The sequence below is a fragment of the Artibeus jamaicensis genome, unplaced genomic scaffold (genome assembly GCF_021234435.1).
Source record: "Artibeus jamaicensis isolate MK-2021 breed Jamaican fruit bat unplaced genomic scaffold, CSHL_Jam_final contig_3126, whole genome shotgun sequence".
Lineage (NCBI taxonomy): Eukaryota > Metazoa > Chordata > Mammalia > Chiroptera > Phyllostomidae > Artibeus > Artibeus jamaicensis.
Window position 1 is genome coordinate 18,667,247 of NW_026521723.1, and position 19,017 is coordinate 18,686,263.

The 19,017-nt window shown below is 39.4% G+C and overlaps 1 protein-coding gene and 1 pseudogene across 4 annotated transcripts in view; one reads left to right on the forward strand and one right to left on the reverse strand.

Annotated features, from left to right (window-relative positions):
* GOLGB1 (golgin B1) overlaps nt 1–19,017 on the reverse strand; it is a 92,150-nt gene that overhangs the window by 15,435 nt on the left and 57,698 nt on the right. For all 4 annotated transcript variants that reach the window (XM_037142279.2, XM_037142278.2, XM_037142276.2 and 1 more), the window contains one exon: nt 10,708–10,886. In XM_037142279.2, coding sequence (XP_036998174.2) covers nt 10,708–10,886 — 179 coding nt within the window. The remainder of the gene's footprint in view (nt 1–10,707; nt 10,887–19,017) is intronic.
* On the forward strand, nt 8,174–8,524 carry LOC119046992 (NADH dehydrogenase [ubiquinone] 1 alpha subcomplex subunit 7-like; annotated as a pseudogene).

Genomic DNA, 19,017 nt, shown 5'->3' on the forward strand with positions numbered 1-19,017 from the left:
CTACCCCTTGAGTGTGTGTGTCACTTGTGGAGGTGGTTAAGGTGGGGGGGTGCTGCTGTGTGGCCTGAAGCTGTCCACTGGGTGCACTGGCTCTGGGGCCTCCTGGGAGGTACAGGCCAAGGCCAGCTACCACCTGTGTTTTGTCCAGGGCCACCTGGCATAAGCTACAAAGCGATCTGCAGATGGCTGCTACTCGTGTTGGGCTTAGAGGTGCCCAGTTGAGGCTAAGCTGTGAACCAAGGCCTGCTTCTGCTAGTACCAGGTCTGGGACCTCTTAGCAAGAGATACAGGGTATGCTGAGCCCAGATGCTGCTTGAGAGAATTTAGAAAATCTGAAGCATGAGCCAAGACAAGCCATTCATATGGAAAAGCCACTGGAAACAGTTTGGGTGGGCCCAAAATTTGGGTGCAATGCACTTAAGAAATCACCAGGGTCAGACAAACAGTGATAGCAAGGTTGGTGGAGTCTCAGATATGGTAGGTACTAGCCTGCTGGGTCTATGGGGGGAGGGCTCATCAAAGGGACAATGGCCTCTGTCAGCATTTTTTTTTAAAGTGATTTTATTTATTTTTAGAGAGGGGAAAGGAGGGAGAAAGAGAGGGGGAGAAACATCAATGTGTGGTTGTCTCTCATATGCCCCGCACTGGGGACCTGGCCTGCAACCCAGGCATGTGCCCCAGACTGGGAATCAAAATGGCTCCCCTGTGGTTTGCAGGCTGGTGCTCAGTCCACCGAGCCACACCAGCCAGGGCTCTGTCAGCACTTCTGCCTGGGAGAAAGCTGTACCTCCAGCTCTGGCCTTGATGTCAACAATTCAGTTTGTCCTTGTATGTCTGCGGTGCCCTTCGAGCTGCCGCCCAATGCTGAAGCCCAGAGGGAGTGAGTCCAAGTCTGTACACAGGTCCTTTAAGAGGAACTGCCTGTGACTTCAGAGGCCCACCCCTTCCCTCAACTCAAATCCCTGCTGGTTTTTATAGCCAGAAGTTGTGGGGAATTCCTTTCCTGGCACTGGAACCCTGGACTGGGGGGCCTGCGATGGGAGTAGGTCCCCTTCCTCCTCAGGGGGGCCTTTGCAGCCAAGATAACCCCCCGGATTTTTATTTGCCACGTGAGTGTGGGACCGGCCAGCCCATTCCATGTCTCTGCCCTCCTAGCAGTCTTGATGTGGTTTCTTCTTTAATTTTGTAATTGTAAGACTTCCATTCAGCTTTGATTTCGGGCAGTTCTGAATGATGGGTTGTTCAGTAGGTTAGCTGTAATTTTGTCATGGTTTTGGGGGGTGAGCACCGTGTTTACCTACCTACACCACCATCTTGACTGGAAGAACTGTATCTTCTTTATTTTAACTTTATATTTTTCAGTTTATTGAAGTGTAGTTGACAAATTACGTTTTCTGATGTGGGCTCATTATTGAAAGTGTTCAATTTATATTTAGACACTTAAAATTTGTGCACTACTTTAAATGTATGTCATACGTCAATAAAAAGTTTACTTTAAAAGTGAAAAAAAAAACTGAGCGGGAAAAACTGGGAATTTCGCAGAAAAGCCGGCATTTGGTCTGATCCCTGAACAATGGGTCAGGTTTCCACGGGAAAAGCATTCCAGGTGCAGGGAACAAACTGAGTGAAAGGCACAAAAGTAAGTATGTACAGTGAATTTTGAAATTGTTGTAGGGGAGTGTACGTAGAATAGATCGGTAGGAAACGAAGATGAGGTCAGATCATGTAAGGTACTGAATAGCTTGCTAAATAAAGCGACCTCTGTAAGCAGTGGGAAGCCACTGTACTTGCTCAGAAAGACAGTGCCATCCATGATGCAAGTAACATGATGGCTACGAAAATGTATCTGTAGAGTCTGATGGACCTGGTTTGAAACACTGGCTCTATCACTCACAAGGCATGAGACTATATAAAACCTCATCTGTCTGAGCCTTAATGGTAACACAGGAATAAATTATTCCTTAGGATTATTGTGAGAATTAAATGAGACACTACATGTCACAAACTGAACACAGAGCGTGGTACTTCATAATCACTCAATAAACATCAGCTGCTGATATTTGCATTTATTTATTCCCTGAATTTGACCAAGCAGATGTGTTTGACCCCAGCTGATGTTCTTTAGTGCTACCAAAAACTGCCTGTCATACGCTTTAGTTCTACTTTTCTCTACACTATACCTGAAAAAACCCAGAAGGATTGTAAGCAAATTTCCATAGTATCTTTTCATTTTCTATAGTACCAATGTCTCTATTTTTTCCCAATAATAGAAGGTTTTGTTTGAATTGCATCTGATTTATCTTTCTCTTTTCAAATTAGGTGATATTCAATATGATAAATACTTCTTATGAAGTATCCTGCTTGGCTAAAAGGTAGCTTGGATTATAGTAAAAATTCTTTCAAAAAGGCAGAGCTAAAACTTTAAAACTAAAATAAATTTTTATTATAAAACCACTAAATACAAAAGGCACTTCTGCTCTCTGGGAACATAAATTTTTGTTTTCTGTAAAAAAATGTGCAAAAGAATTTTCTAAAACACTTTCTTTGATATTTGTTTTTGCAAAGTGAGACAGAACAAGAAAGGAGGCATGGAAGAGCAAGAATGCATGAGAAGGATCACAATCTTCTATAAAAAGCTTCGAGCTGCCATTTTTCTAGAAGGATTGACAAGTGGTTATAGAGTGGAAAGAAACCCTCAATGCAGAATAGGGATTAAGGTACAAACCTGATTACTTGATACAACTCAGCCATAAAAAGGGCTGTCTATCTCATGCTTGCCCCTTAAGTCAGCAAGCACAGAACCAGAGCAGACTGAGCAAAACAGTAACCACGAGTGGAAGAGAAAACCTATGATATAAATCCAGACTCTTCTGATAAGCCAATCCAAGGCCAACAGAATCTTGAACAAGATGTCTCAGCTCTTTCATGATTAAGAAGCTAATTTCTCTCAAGTGTTTCAAAAGCAAAAGATAGGGAGTCTTGAAGATACTCAGCTAAAAAAGCTAGTCCTGAAGTCAGTGAATATACTCTGTGTTCTCATATTCTTTTTCCTTCCAACAGTGAAGTAAAATGTCTTCCCTTCCTTCTCCAAATTTACTCAATTCACTTGATATGTAATTTTACTTTTCTTCAAATCTGCTTAAAGTGGAAGGTAAAGAGAGAAAGGCTAAGAGAAAGAAAGAAAATGAGGGGAAAAAGAATCAATAGATGAGAAATGAGAAATTGTTTTTTCTCCCTCACTTTCTCTTCCCCAAGGATCAATTCATTTAAAAAGTATCCTTTAGGAATAATACCTTTTGAGGAAACTTAAAGAGGAATAGGTGACTGGAGAAAACAAGTCTTTAACATTTTGCAGCTCTTCTTGGGTTTACATTGGTAAGTAGACACTTAATGTTTTTGCAATTCTGGATGACCAGGATATAACACAGGAGGTTTCAAGGTGATGCTCTGACGTGGCCCCAGCCGTCTTTGGAGGGCCCTAAATTCAATGGTCGGCACTCATGGGTATCTGAAGAAAGACATATTTAGAGCCTGAGAGCTTTATGATAAACTGAGATTCTAACAGAACAGAACTGAGGCAGCTATTCCCTAAGAGGGTGGGAGAGGCTGAGGTTGAAATGGAGCAACTTCTCTCTTCTCTTGAGGTTTGATTTCAGAAAGAAATAGAAGAAATTTGTATTCCCAGACAGCAAAAATTCACAGATTTCACATTCTCTGCAACCATCATCATCTGACTAAAAACACGAGGTTCTTGTGCTATCTGAGGAAGCTGCTAACCTCACAGAATGAGTTTGACATATGTTCACTTACAAGAAAGTCCAGAATGATGTTAAATATAAAAATCTTTACTCCATAAATTCCAAAAACGCTTTCCTCTATGAACTTTGCTTAAGGTTTATTTTGAAGCATTATGTCAGAAAAGTGTATGTGCACCTAGGACTGATGAGGGAACACATCTTTTATTTATATGAAGAGCTCCCTCATGGCTGTTACAATGACAAGTATTTACTGTGTCGATCTCTCTCATCCTGGCTGCCCTTTGCGAGCTGTGCAGGAATCTAGACTCCACTTCACAGTCTGCGTATTCACTGGCGTGCAGTTGCCCTGCAGCAGCTGCCGAGCCAAAGCAGGTGCCGCTTTATCAACAGCCCTCTCCAACACAGGGATCCTCCTTTTAGCACCAAATCTAGAGAGCTTCGGGTTTATTTTAATAAGGTAGCATGCACCATTTAAGCTAAATAGTAATAAAGTCTTAACAATGAGGTCCAACAACAGGGCCTGTTTTTATATGCTGTTCATTGATTATTTGTTACCTTTTCTCTTTGGATCAAACTTGCTTAAATGCTGAATTAAAAAAACCAGCCAGAATCACAGTTCCTATCTTAACTTTCCCTGCCCCGATAGTGCCCTGTAACATGGCTATTCACCTCTTCCTTTAAAAGAAAAAGGGGTAAGTTTCTGGATCCAGATGAGGTGGTGCAGATGCAGTTCTCCTTATTCCTCCCACTGAGTATAGATTCTTTAAAAACCCTAGGAATTATATATAAAAACAACATAAGAAGACTTTAGAAAGATGAAGAGAAGGTGGGCCAGCTAGGGACCTTCATATTTGAGGGACGACCTGGCAGTAAATTCACTGTTTTTTGTTTTGTTTTAAATTCCATACAACTGGGTGGTGAAGATCCTACAATCCAAAAACACTGAGTGCCCAGAAAAGTCTGCCTTCTTGTCAATGGACCAGGAAGAGGCAGCCTAGTGAGACAGAGATAATGACAAGAACTACTGTGCTTCAGGTGAACACCATGGAAAACCCATGGTACCCTCCCATTCCCATGAACAGAACCCTAGCGGACAAGCTAGAATACATACTGGCCCAGATGTAAACACATGCACCTCCCCCTCCCTCCTGGGCCAAATGTGCACCCTGGACTGTCACCCCACCCAGTGGCGAAGAGGTGCCTCTCTCTGACCAAGCCCACCCCCACTGTGGTGTCAGTGGAGAAAACAAGGGAGACCTGGATATCCATCTCCAAACATGACAAGGCAATGAAGCGTTCCTCCCCGTCCCTGCAGAGGCAGTAACAAAAGAGGTCAAGAGGAAGTTTGGACTTTGGCACTACCCAGTGGTAACGAGGTGACCCTCCTCAACCCACTCTTCTGCGGTGTCAGTGGAGACTGAGTGGTGGACCTGGACTTTTACCACTGTCCAGTAATAATGAGGTGAGCTTCTCCACACCCCACAGTGGTATCCACAGAGGCCGCGTATGAAGCTCAGACTCCTACTCTAAAGGAGCAGTGATGAGGAACCCTCCCCACTAACTGCGGTCAGTGGAGTACGAGTGGGGAGCCAGGACTCCACCTCTTCCCGGCCACATCAGGGCACCTCTTGTCTCTCCAGGGCAGGGTGTCAGATTCGTTTGCACAGGGGCCACATCAGCCTCACAGTTGCCTTCAAAGGGCCAAATGTAATTTCAACTCCTTAACGGTTAAGGTATAGTTACATTTATACAGCCCTAAAATTATTTTGGCCCTGTGATGGCATAATGGACAACTACATGCGAAAAAATGAAATTCAAGCACCAGCTTACACCATACACCAAAATAAATTCAAGGTGGATAAAAGACTTAAATATAAGCCGTGGCACCATTAAAGTCCTAGAGGAGAACATAGGCTGGAAAACCTCAGATATTTCATGCAGCAATATTTTCACTGATATGTCCCCTAGAGCAAGGAACATAAAGGAAAGAATAAACAAATGGGATCTCATCAAAATAAAAATTTTCTGCAAGGCTAAAGAAAACAGCATTAAAATGAAAAGAGAACCAACAGTATGGGAAAACATATTTGCCAATGATACCTCAGACAAGGGTTTGATCTCCAAAATACATAAAGAACTCACATGTCTCCACCCTAAGAGAACAAGCACCAATTGAAAAATGGGCAAAGGACTTGAACAGATACTTCAACAAGGAGGACATAGAGAGGGTCCAGAGACACATGAAAAGATGCTCAGTATCGATAGCCATCAGTGAGATGCAAATTAAAACCACAATGAGATACCACTTCACACTGGTGAGAATGGCCATCTTAAACAAATCAACAAACAAGTGTTGGAGACGATGTGGAGAAAAGAGAACCCTAGTACACTGTTGGCGGGATTGCAGACTGGTACAGCCACTATGGAAAATAGTATGGAATTTCCTGAGAAAACTAAAAATGGAACTGACTTTTGACCCGGCAACTCCACCACTGGGATTATATCCTAAGAACCCTGAAACAGGGGAAGGAAGAGGGAAGGGCTGGGGTGGTGAGGAGGGCTGGGGGAAAAAGGCAGAAAACTGTACTTGAACAACAATAAAAATGTTTAAGAAAAAAACCCTTGTGTATACAATATGTAAAGATCTCTCAAAACTACAGAGTAAAAAATTAACAACCTAAATGTAAAAATGGACAAAACACATTAATAAGCACTGCATTAAAAAGGACAAATAACTGTCGAGTAAGCACATAAAAAATGTTCAACATTAGTCATTTTGCAAATTAAAACCACATCACATACCTATCAAGAGCAAATGCCGACAAGAATATAGCATTTGATATTGAAGCTGCATCACTCCTATATTGCTGGTACGAATATAAAATGGTACAGTCATTCTGGAATATAGTTTTGCAGCTTTTAAAAACACTAAACATGAGTGAGGGCCTGCGAACCAAAGGATCGTTGCTTGATTCCCAGTCAGGGCACATGCCTGGGTTGCAGGCCAGGTCCCAGCAGGGGACTCACGAGAGGCAACCGTACATTGATATTTCTCTCCCGCTCTCCTTCCCTTCCCCTCTAACGATAAATAAATAAAAATTAAAAAAAAAACACTAAACATTACACTTACCATACAAACTAGCATTGTTTTAAAGTTTAATCTTTATTTTACTTTTTCACATTACCTTTTAGTCCCCTTCCATCCCCTCCCCCCAGTAATCACCATACTGTTAACCCCACTGTCATCGTCTCTCCATCCACAGATGAGTCTGTCTCTGTTTTGCTTGTTAGTTCAGTTTGTTCATTAAATTCCACATATGAGTGAAGTCATATAGTATTTGTCTTTCTCTGACTGGTTTATTCCACTTAGCATTAATATTCTCCAGGTCCATCCAAATTGTTGAAAAGGGTAAAGTTTTCTTCTTTTTTATAGCCGAGTAGAATTCCACTATGTAAATGTACCACAGTTGTTTTATCCACTCACCTATCAATGGACACTTGGGCTGCCTCCATATCTTGATGACTAAACACTGCTGCAATGAACGTAGAGGTGCTTATATTCTTTCAAACTAGTGTTTTGTGTTCCTTTGGATATATTCCCAGAATTGGGATCTTTGGATCCAAAGGCAGATCCTTTTAAATTTTTTGAGGTGTCTCCACACTGCTTTCCACAGTGGCTGCACCAGTCTGCATTCCCTCCAACAATGCACAAGGGCTCCTTTTTCTCCACAACCTTGCCAGCACTTGTTTGTTGATTTATTGATGAGAGACATTCTGACAGTTGTGAGATGGTAATTCATCGTGGTTTTAATTTGCCTTTCTCTGATGATTAGTGATGTTGAGCATCTTTTCACATCTATTGGACATCTGTGTGTCCTCTTCGGATAAGTGTCTACTCATGTCCTTTACCCATTTTTTATAAAAGACTTCATTCCAATTTATTCTTCCTTCCCAATTTATTTTTGTAAGGACAATAGGGAGGAAGAAAGGGAGAGTAACACTGATGTGTGAGGGAAAACATCCACTGGCTGCCTCCTGTACACTCCCAACTGGAGACCTGGCCCGCAACTCAGGCATGTGCCCTGACCTGGAATCGAACTAGTGACCTTTCAGTTCAGAGGCTGACACTCAATCCACTGAGCCACAATAGCCAGGGCTTCCCAGTTTTTAACTGGGTTGTTTTTTTGGTGTTGAGTTTCAGAAGTTCTTTATAAATTTTGGATATTAACCCCATATCAGATGTATCAGCAAATATGTTCACCCATTCTGTGAGTTGTCTTTTTATTTTGTTGACGTTTTCCTTTGCAATGCAAAAACTTTAGTTTGATGTAGTCCCATTTATTTATTTTTTTCTTTTGCTTCCTTTGCCTGGGGAGATATATCCAATAAAAAATTCTACAAGTAGGAGATGGAACATGGTGTCCACTACCTGGTTCATTCAAAGGTTACAGAACTGGGCCTGCAGGCGAAGCTGCAGCTGTGTTACCAGGAGATCGCCAAACAAACTCAGCCTCCTCCCAAACTCCCTGTGGGCCAAAGCCACAAGCCCTCCAGCAACTACTACTGCACTTGCGACAGCCACCAGGAAGCCATGCTGCCTTCGGTCCTCACATCCTCACAGAAGGCACCGGTGTGTAGGTGAGCCAGCAGAGAGCTCAGCTGTGGCAGCCACTGAGAAGGCAGTGACACCAGCTCCTCCCACACAGAGGTGAGAGCTGCCCACTTGCGAGCTTCCTCTCCTTGTCTTCCCTCCCAGGAGAATGTGACCTAACTTATAACAAATAGATTGTGCTCTCCAGTAAAAAGACAAAATTCTACAAGCGATATCTGAGATTTTGCTAGCTATGTTTTCTTCTAGGATTTTTATGGTTTTGGACCTAACATTTAAGTCTTTGACCCATTTTGAATTTATTCTTGTGTGTGATGTAAGAAGATGGTCTAGTTTCATTTTTCTGCACATATCTGTCCAATTTTACTGATACCATGTGTTGAATAAACTATCTTTAGTCCACTGTATGTGCTTGCTTCTTCTGTCAAATATTAATCGACTATAAAGGTGTGGGTTTATTTCTGGGCTCTCTGTTCTGTTCCATTGATTTTAGTGTCTTCTTATGCCAGTACCATGCTGTTTGATTACTATGGCTTTATACTATATTTTGATATTAGGTAGTGTGATTCCTCCAACTTTGTTCTTCTTTCTCAAGACCGCTATTGCTACGCAGGGACTTTTGTGGTTCTGTATTTAAATTTTTGAAATATTTGTTCTAGTTCTATGAAATATGGCACTGGTATCTCAATAGGAATTGCACTGAATCTATAGATTGCTTTGGGTAGTTTGGACATTTTAATGTTAATTATTCCTATCTATGAATATGGTATGTGCTTCCATTTATTTGTATCTCCTTCAATTTCTTTCTTTAGTGTCTTGTAATTTTATGTGTATAGGTCTTCAACATCTTTGGTTAGGTTTGTTCCTAGATATTTTATTCTTTTTGAAGCAACAGTGAATGGGATTGTTTTCTTAATTTCCCTTTCTGTTAGTTTGGTTTTGGCATGTAAAAATGCAACTGATTTCTGGATATTAACTTTGTATCCTGCTTTTGCTGAATTAATTTATCAGTTTTAGTAGTTTCTTGGTGGAATCTTTGGGGTTCTCTAAGTACAGTTTCATGTCATCTGCAACTAGAGACAATTTTACTTCTTCTTTTCCATTTGGATGCCTTTTCTTTCTTCTTCTTGCCTGAATATTGCCACTAGAACTTCCAGTCCTACGTTGAATAAGAGAGATGAAAGCAGACATCCCTGGTTTGTTACTGATCTTAAGGGGAATGTTTGCAGTTTTTGCCTGTTGAGTAAGATGCTGGCAGTGGGTCTGTCATATATGGCCATTTACTGATTAGTGAATGTTGTACCAACTGTGCATCCCCAGAATAAATCCCACTTGATCATGATGTGTGATCTTTTTGATGCATTGCTATATTGGGTTGCTAACATTTTGTCAATAATTTTAGCATCTATGTTCATCAGGGATATTGGCCTATAACTTTCTTTCTTTTAGTGTCTTTATCTGTTTCTGGAATTAGAATAATGCTGGTCTCATAAAATGAGTTTGGGAGCCTTCTCTCCTCCTGAATTTTATGAAATAGTTTGAGAAGAAGAGATGTTAGTTCTTCTTGGAATGTTTGGTAAAATTAATCCGTGAAGGCATCTGGTCCAGGGCTTTTGTTTGTTGGAAGTTTTTTTTTTTTGATTACTGTATAGCTAATAGTTAATAGCTATAAAGTACTGTTTTTAATAGCTAAAAATTAGAAAATACACTCATATCCTTGAACAGGTAAATGGTTAAAAACAATACTTTCACAACATGAAACAAAACTGTCAAACTATTGCTATACATGACAAAATTGATGGATCTTAAGGGCATTTATGATGCATGAAAAAAGCTAATTTCAAAAGCTAAATACATACATACTTTATAATTCCATTTATAAAATATTTCCAGAATAACAAAATTATAGAAATAGAGAACAGATGAGTGACTGCCAGAGATTAGGGATGAGGGGGTGGAGAGAAGGAAGGAGGAAAAGGGTGACTATAAACTAGTGGCATGACAGACATCTTTGTGTTGATAAAACAGGTGTATATTCAGGTAGTTACCTGAATCTGCACACGTGGTAAAACTGCAGAGAACTACATACACACGTAATTGAATAAATGTAAAGCTGGTAAAATACAAATAAGGTGCTCATACCAACATCAATGTTCTGGTTTTGATATTATATTAGAGTTAAGTACAGTAAGACGTGATCATTAGAGGGAATCAGTGGCAGGTATATGAGAACTCTCTGTACCATTTTTGTAACAACATATATAATTATTTCATTTAAAAAGTTAAAAAGAAAAAAAAGAAAACTAAAAGAAAAGGGACAAAAAGCACAGAATTTCATACCTGAGCTGATGCAGCTCATGCTGCCAGGAGAGGTTTTCCTGTCTGAGCTCTTCTTGCATAATCTGAAATGTTTTTGTCTTGTCTTGATACTCCTGAAGTTGAGCCTTCAGTGGACGTAAGTCAGTGATTTCCTGGTTTATCTGTAAGTACTGCTGCTGCAGATTCTTCAATTCCTTCAGCTTCAACCAAAGGGAAAGTAAAAGGGTGATTCATTACATCTCATTCACCCAGCTATAAGTCATCAACACCTCCCTACTAAGTCAATCAGATACCACCACAGACTACATATGAGCACCTAACAGTCCACGGACATATCACTGGAGCATGAATCTCTAAAATGCAAAATACATGCAGCCAGGCTGGTGGGAATCATCCCACTGAACTGCCATCAAGGCTGCAGCGCCTGACCACTCCTGCAACTTCTACCCCGCCCCCCATTCCCAAGATCCTAAAATTGACTCAGTCTACAACTCAGACATGGGATAGACATAAGGGACCAACAGCTTTGTGAGTGGTAAATCCCTAGAACAAAACATGTGAACACAGACTGGTTTTCTATTTAGCCATGTGACCTGGTTAAGCTTCTCAACTTTCTTACGTAGAAGTCAACCTTTACTCTAGCTTAGCTCATGATTATGATATGAAGAAGGCAGTGATGCCCAGGCCCAGTGATTAAGAGCACTCTACCTTTGAAATCCATTACCCTGCCCACACAGATTGCGTGACTCTATGCATGTTCCTCACACCCTTTAAGGCTTAAATTCCCTCGCCTATAAAATGAAGATAATTAGAGTACTTCTCATAATGTTGTGAGAAAAAAAATTACACACACATAAAGTTAATAATATGTACTACACACATAAAGTTAATAATAATGGTGATGATACAATGTGATGCACTTGACTTTAATCAGCAAAACTGCCTATCTGCATTTCATGTATATCTTCAAACTCTTTATCCCCAGTTCTCATTAAAAGCTTGGTAATAAGAATAAAATGGCAGGACATCTGGGCAAAGAGGAGGCCATGAACACACAACTGTTTCACCCATTCCGGAAATACCACTAGTTACAATAAAGGCATTATTTTTTTAAAGCATAAAACACAAGAACAGAAAGAACAAGAGAGGGGTCAGCAGCAACAAAATTAATTTTGCAAGCTGAAGAGCAGATGCATAAGTAGTAAATGACTTAACAGATCTGGGAAAGCCAAATCTTAAGCTGGCAGTGGGGAAAGCCAACAACCAATAGAACTTACTCTGCACAATCTTCAAAAGGCTCGGGAATTAACAGCACCAGGTACCTCTGGAAAAGATGGTGACGGGAATAGGGAGGAGGTGGCTGAAATTAGGAGGATCAGATGAAAGCCGCTAAAGAAAGAAACAATTGTATCCCTAGGTACCCTCCTCAGCTCCGTACTTTTTGTTACCTTGACAAACAACTAAATTTTATTCTCTGGAGAAGGTAAAAGAAGTATTTCTGGACTATGGAAAACCAGGCACAGCTAAACGTGAGGGTACTGCTCTAAAACAAGGGTAATCAAATGAATGTATTCTTTCTGAATGCTTTTAAGTCTTTCCCCTACTCAGCTTGGAAAGTGTTGGCATATATGCCTTTACCTTCTACCACACAGGCATTGAGAAGTCTTCTCTAGAAAATGTGACTGGCCCAAGAGGAACTAAAGACACCACCATAGGGACTGACCACAAAAAGCTCAGCACAATCACCTCACAATCAAACTTGGAGTCGTTCATTACCATCCATAAGTTTTTGACACCCTACACATAAACATAAACAGTAAAGCAAGGATTAACTCTCACCTGAAGAATGGCTAATATTAAGACAGAGAGGAAAAGAAACTAGGAAAGTATTTGAAGGAGATTATCAGGGGCAAATGTAATATACTCTAATATTTAAGAGAGAATATTGGAAATTAGATTCATTACAGTGGAAATAAAAATTATAAAGAAAACCTCAATATGAGAAAGCTTCAAAGAACAAAACTACTAGCACTACTCTTGGAGAGTGATGAACATATGTCCAGAGACATGGGGAAAAAAGAAATCCTTAGAAATTAGAAACATGATGGCAAAAATGAAACTTCTCCGGAAGGTTCCAAAAATGATGGTGAGAATATCTTCCCAAATATAGCAAAAACAGAAAAGGTAAGAAAATTATAGAGTTAATCCATATGGTCCTACATCTAAATAATAGGATTTTCAAAAAAAAAAAAAAAGACAACCAGAAAAAGGACTGATGGTGGGGAGGTGGTAAAACATAAATCGAAAGATTTCCTGAATTTAATTAGTATAAATTCTTAGATTCAAAGGACTACAGAGAATGCAGACTAGAAGATTCTATATATTTCCAAAGAAATGAGAAATGAGAGATGTGTGTTTGATGACAGAAAGAGAGGGAAGAGAAACAGTTCACATATGAAGGATCAGGAATCAATAGCTCTAGACCTCTGAACCACATGTAAGCTAAAAGGCAATGACCAATGTCTTCACAATTTGGAAGGGAAATTATTTTCAGCCTAGAATTCTATACCCAGCTAAACTATCAATCACAACTGAGAGATCAAAAGACATTTTCAATAAATTTACCTTGCACTTATCTTTTCTTAGGGAGCCACTGAATGATTTGTTCCATTAAAATGAGAGCACAAACCAAGACGAAAGAGACATGGAATACAAAAAACAGATCTAATAAAGAAGGAGAAAGGTAAAAGGAGATATTCTAGGATGAAAACCGTCCTGGTAGTACAGGGCAAGAGATTCGTATCTCTTGAGATTCAAGAGATTCAAGTTGGAGACTCTAGGACAATTTTGTTCACGAAGATGACATTAATAGGAATAAACATCTTGAGAGGATATGTGAATAAATGGCATCTTGAGAGGAAATGTGAAATGTGAATAAAAGTCACAGTTTAACACTGATAAGTACAGAAAAAAATCTAAGTAACAACAAAACAGTTACTGACCCTAGGAAATACAAAGATGTTGAGAATAAGTAACACATCTCAGGTCTAATACCATTTATAGTCATAAAAATGTAAACACTGAATGCTGATTTAACCAAACTTAAAATTGCATTACATCAGCCCTGGATGGTGTGGCTCAGTGGACTGAGCACTGGTCTGTGAACCAAAGGGTCATCAGTTCAATTCCCAGTTAGGGCACATGTCTGGGTTATGGGCCAGGTTCCCAGTGACAGCGCGTGAGAGGCAACCACACACTGATGTTTCTCTCCCTCTCTTTCTCTCTCCCTTCCCCTGTGTCTAAATAAAATAAGTAAAATCTTAAAAAAAAAAAAAAAGAATGGTTTAAAAAAATTAAATTACATCAGGAGAACAGGGAAGGAATTGTATATGGAAAGTGTGTGTATGTACTGTGCAGCAGGGTGAGTATAAACCCTGTTAGCATAAAAAAAAGTCCATACCCAATGCAAACAATAAAAACCCAAATGCATACAAGCATATTGATACTGAAGAAACTCCATAATGATAAACTAAAAGCAAACTGCTTCAGGAGAAAGAGAAACAGGGTTGGCGGTGCAACTGTTTGTTTTTCTCATCAAACACTGTAGAATTTAGTGCCTTATTAAATGTGTATATAACTTTTTTAACCCCAAAACTAAAATATAAATATGTTTTGTTTTACTTTAAAGGGAAAATATGTTCCTTATGTAATCCACTCACTCCTCTAGTCCAGATACTTTAAATATTATCCTTGGAATGGACTAACTGGACCACTGGAAAATGTTAAATATTTTTCATAATAAATCACATTACTATATTTACTGAAGAGAAGTAAAGGGTGTTTCACAACCTCATAGAGTCCTCTGTATGGAAACAGGCAAGAAATTTTTTGCAGGCCTCAATATTTAACAACTGTTCTCATCTGTGCAAGCAGTATTTCTTTCTTTCCCTTTCCTAAAATATGGACGCTGCATTTCACGCATATGTTCTTTAAATTCCCTATTTCTGATGGCTGCCAGAAAGCTCAGAGCCATTAGTGGTCCATGATTCTAACAAAGAGTACAGGGCAGTGTGACATCTCCTTGGAACACTAGACTTACTCCTGGTTTGATCTTTTTCCTTCTATCCTCATTTTCTCTGCCTTCCCAGTTCTTATATTATCTTGAAAAACTGTTCATATTTTTATATGCTACCTCAAGTCATTTTCAGAATAAAGTGAGTAAAAATAAATGAATATAGAGGCACCTCTAGAGATTTATTGGTTCTCCACTATCTAGGCTGTGGAAGTGCTTTGTCTGCTTCCCTAAGGAAGTTTAGACAGATAAAACATTCCAGAATGCTTTCAGAGTTGTTTGTTACACCCCAGTACAATCCCCTGGGCTAATAATCCCTGCCACTCAGGCTCAGACTTTATTTTGGGAAAGCTGCCCTTGAGTAAGTAGAGACTAAATCCCTTTCAGACCTAAATCATCTCTGGGGTGCTCCTGAGGGGAAGGGAGAGTAGTATAAGCAGAAGTGACAAACTGCTGGCCTAAGCTGAATGTTTAAACTGCTGGAGGTTGAAACATGTTATCTCCCATATTTACTGCACATACAGCCAAATGACTGAGAGATGAGAAACTTCAGTGCCCATTAGACAGACTGAGAACAAAACTTGTGGAAAGGAAGACTGATGGACAGCTAACAGTACATTCGGAAAGTATGCAGAACGGCCTCAGCAAGTCTGTGAATCAGATATATCACCAAGTCACAATGCCAGGCCTTCATGTGATTTATAACCCTGCCTAGACTTTATGATTCTTCCATGGCAGATATAAAACCCATGACCTCAAAAGACAAATCTCAAAAGTTCCCATAACTCCCCTAACATGAGTTTTACAAAACGGAGGAAATAGTGTTTATAGTAACAACCACAAATACAGAGAATGACCACCAATTGCTGACTATCACCCCTATAATAATTAATTCATTACTCCTATGCTAAAGACCATGGAAATATAAACAAGTATAAGACATGAGACTTATCACCAGATGCTTGCAATTTAATAAGAGAAATAAGTGTATAGTAATTAAACACACATAGACACACACAAAACTAAGGCATTAATATCGCTGATGAACATAGACGCTAAAATCCTCAACAAAATATTGGCAAACCACAGCCAACAATACATTAAAAAGATCATACACCATGACCAAGTAGGATTCATCCCAGGGATGCAAGGATGGTTCAATATTTGCAAATCAGTAAATTCAATACATCACATAAACAAAAACAAAGACAAAAATCACATGATCATATCAATAAATGCAAAAAAATCTTTTGATAAGGTACGGCACCCATTTATGATAAAAACATTCAGCAAAGTGGGAATAGAGGGAGCATTCCTCAAAATAATAAGGGCATATATATGAGAGACCTACAGCCAACATCATACTCAATGGGCAAAAACTAAAAGCTTTCCCACTAAGATCAGGAACAAGACAAGGTTGTCCACTTTCACCACTTCCATTCAGTATAGTATTGGAAGTTTAAGCCACAGTGATCAGACAAGAAAAGGAAATAAAAGGCATCCAAATCAGAAATGAAGAAACAAAACTGTCAATGTTTGCAGATGACATGATAGTGTACTTGGAAAATCCTATAGACTCCACCCAAAAACTGCTTGACCTAATAAATGAATTTGGCAAAACAGTGGGATACAAAGTCGATATCCAGAAATCAAAGGCATTTTTGTATACCAACAATGAAACAGCAAAAGCAGAAATCAAGAAAAAAGTCTCATTAAACACAGCAAAAAGAAAAATAAGATACCTAGGAATAAACCTAACCAAGGAGGTAAAAGACCTGTATGCAGAAAACTACACAATAGTGAAGAAAGAAATCAAGGAAGACACAAACAAATGGAAACATATACCTTGTTCATGGATTGGAAGAATTAACATCATCAAAATGTCCATACTATCCAAAGTAATTTACAGATTCAATGCAATAACTAGTAAAGTACCAATGGCATATTTCACAGACACAGAACAAACACTTCAAAAATTTATATGGAACAACCATAAACAACCCTGAATAGCTGCTAAAATTTTGAGAAAGAAGAGCAAAGTAGGAGGGATCACAATACCTGATACCAAACTGTATTATAAGCCACTGTAATCAAAACAGCCTGAATACTGGCATAAAAACAGGCACATAGACCAATGGAACAGAACAGAGAGCCCAGAAATAAAACCAAGTCTCTACAGTCAATTAACATTAAACAAAGGGGGCAGCAACATAAAATGGACTGAAAATAGCCTCTTCAACAAATGGTGTTGGGAGAGCTGGACAGCTACATGCAAAAAAATGAAACTAGAGCACCAACTTACACCATACACCAAAATAAATTCAAGGTGGATAAAAGACTTAAATATAAGCCGTAACACCATTAAAATCCTAGAGGAGAACATAGGCAGGAAAATCTCAGATATTTCACACAGCAACATTTCTACTGATACATCCCCTAGAGCAAAGGACATAAAGGAAAGAATAAACAAATGAGGTCTCATCAAAATAAAAAGCTTCTGCATAGCTAAAGAAAAGAGTATTAAAACAAAAAGAGAACCAACTGTATGGGAAAACATATTTGCCCATGATACCTCAGACAAGGGTTTACTCTCCAAAGTATACAAAGAACTTACACAACTCTACTCTAAGAAGACAAGCAACCCAATAAAAAGTGGACAAAGGTCTTGAACAGACATTTCTCCAAGGGGGATATACAGAGGATCCAGAGACACATGAAAAGATGCTCAATATCGCTAGCTATCAGAGAGATGCAAATTAGAACCACAATGAGATACCACTTTATACAGGTCAGAATGGCCATCATAAACAAAGCAAAAAATAATAAGTGTTGGAGAGGTTGTGGAGAAAAGGGGACCCTAGTTCACTGTTGGTGGGATTGCAGACTGGTACAACCACTATGGAAAACAGTATGGAATTTCCTAAGAAAACTAAAAATGGATCTGCCTTTTGACCCAGCAATTCCACTGCGAGGATTATATCCTAAGAACCCTGAAACTCCAATCCAAAAGAACCTATGCACCCCAATGTTCATAACAGCACAATTTACAATAGCCAAGTGCTGGAAGCAACCTAGGTGCCCATCAGTAAATGAATGGATCAAAAAACTATGGTACATTTACACAATGGAATTCTATGCAGCAGAGAGAAAGAAGGAGCTCCTACCCTTTGCAACAGCATGGATGGAACTGGAAAGCATTATGCTGAGTGAAATAAGCCAGGCGGTAAAAGACAAATACCATATGATCTCACCTTTAACAAGAACCTAAACAACAAAACAAACAAGCAAGCAAAATATAAACAAAGACACTGAAATAGAGAACAGGCTGACAGTGACCAGGGAGGAGAGGGGAGGGAATTTCAGGGGAAAAGGGGAAGAAGGGTTTACAGGAATAAGATAAAGGACACATGGACAAAAACTAAGAGGAGTGGAAATGGGAGGGAGGTGGGGAGGACTGTGGGGGGTGGGCTGGGACTAAACGACAGGAAACTGTACTTGAACAACAATTAAAATAAATAAATAAATAAATAACCAAGGTGTCATGAGACAAATGAAAAGTACTAGGGAAATACAAACAAAAGGTAATAGACAATCAAGTGATCTGGAAACGTAACCAAAGAGGATTTGAGTTCTGGGGTGACTTTAAAGAGTGGGTAATATTTGCCTCAGAAAAGGAAAATTGAGAGGACATTTTACTTGAAAGGATGGTAATATGGGGAAGTCAAAAGTACTAGATATGATTACTGTACAATGAGCAGATCGGTTTGGCTGAAGAGTATAAGTAGGGAAGAGGTAAAAGGTAAGACTGAAAGAAAGGTAAGGACAAATTATAAGGTCTTCCAAGAGGTTTGAATCATAAGCCTTATCTAAAGATAGCACAACTTTTAAAGGTTTCTGATTAGTGCAGTAATAATAAAGTGGTTTCAGACAGATTTATTCAGCAGTGGTACACAGAATGTACTTAAGAGGTGACAAATTGGGAGCAACAATATTACAACAGTTTAAGGTTAAGGTTTTAAGGACTTAACCTAACTCTTTGATGGTGAAAAGGAAAAAGGAAATATTTGAGTCATAATAAATAAAGAAAAGACAGCCTTGACCAAGTATGGCTCATTAGGCTGGGTGTTGTCCTGCAAAGCAAAATGTCACCAGTTGATTCCTGGTCAAGGCGCATGCCTGGGTTGGGGGTCTGTTCCCCGGTTGCAACAGGTACAAGAGGCAACCGATCAATATTTTCTCTCTCACATCGATGTTCCTCT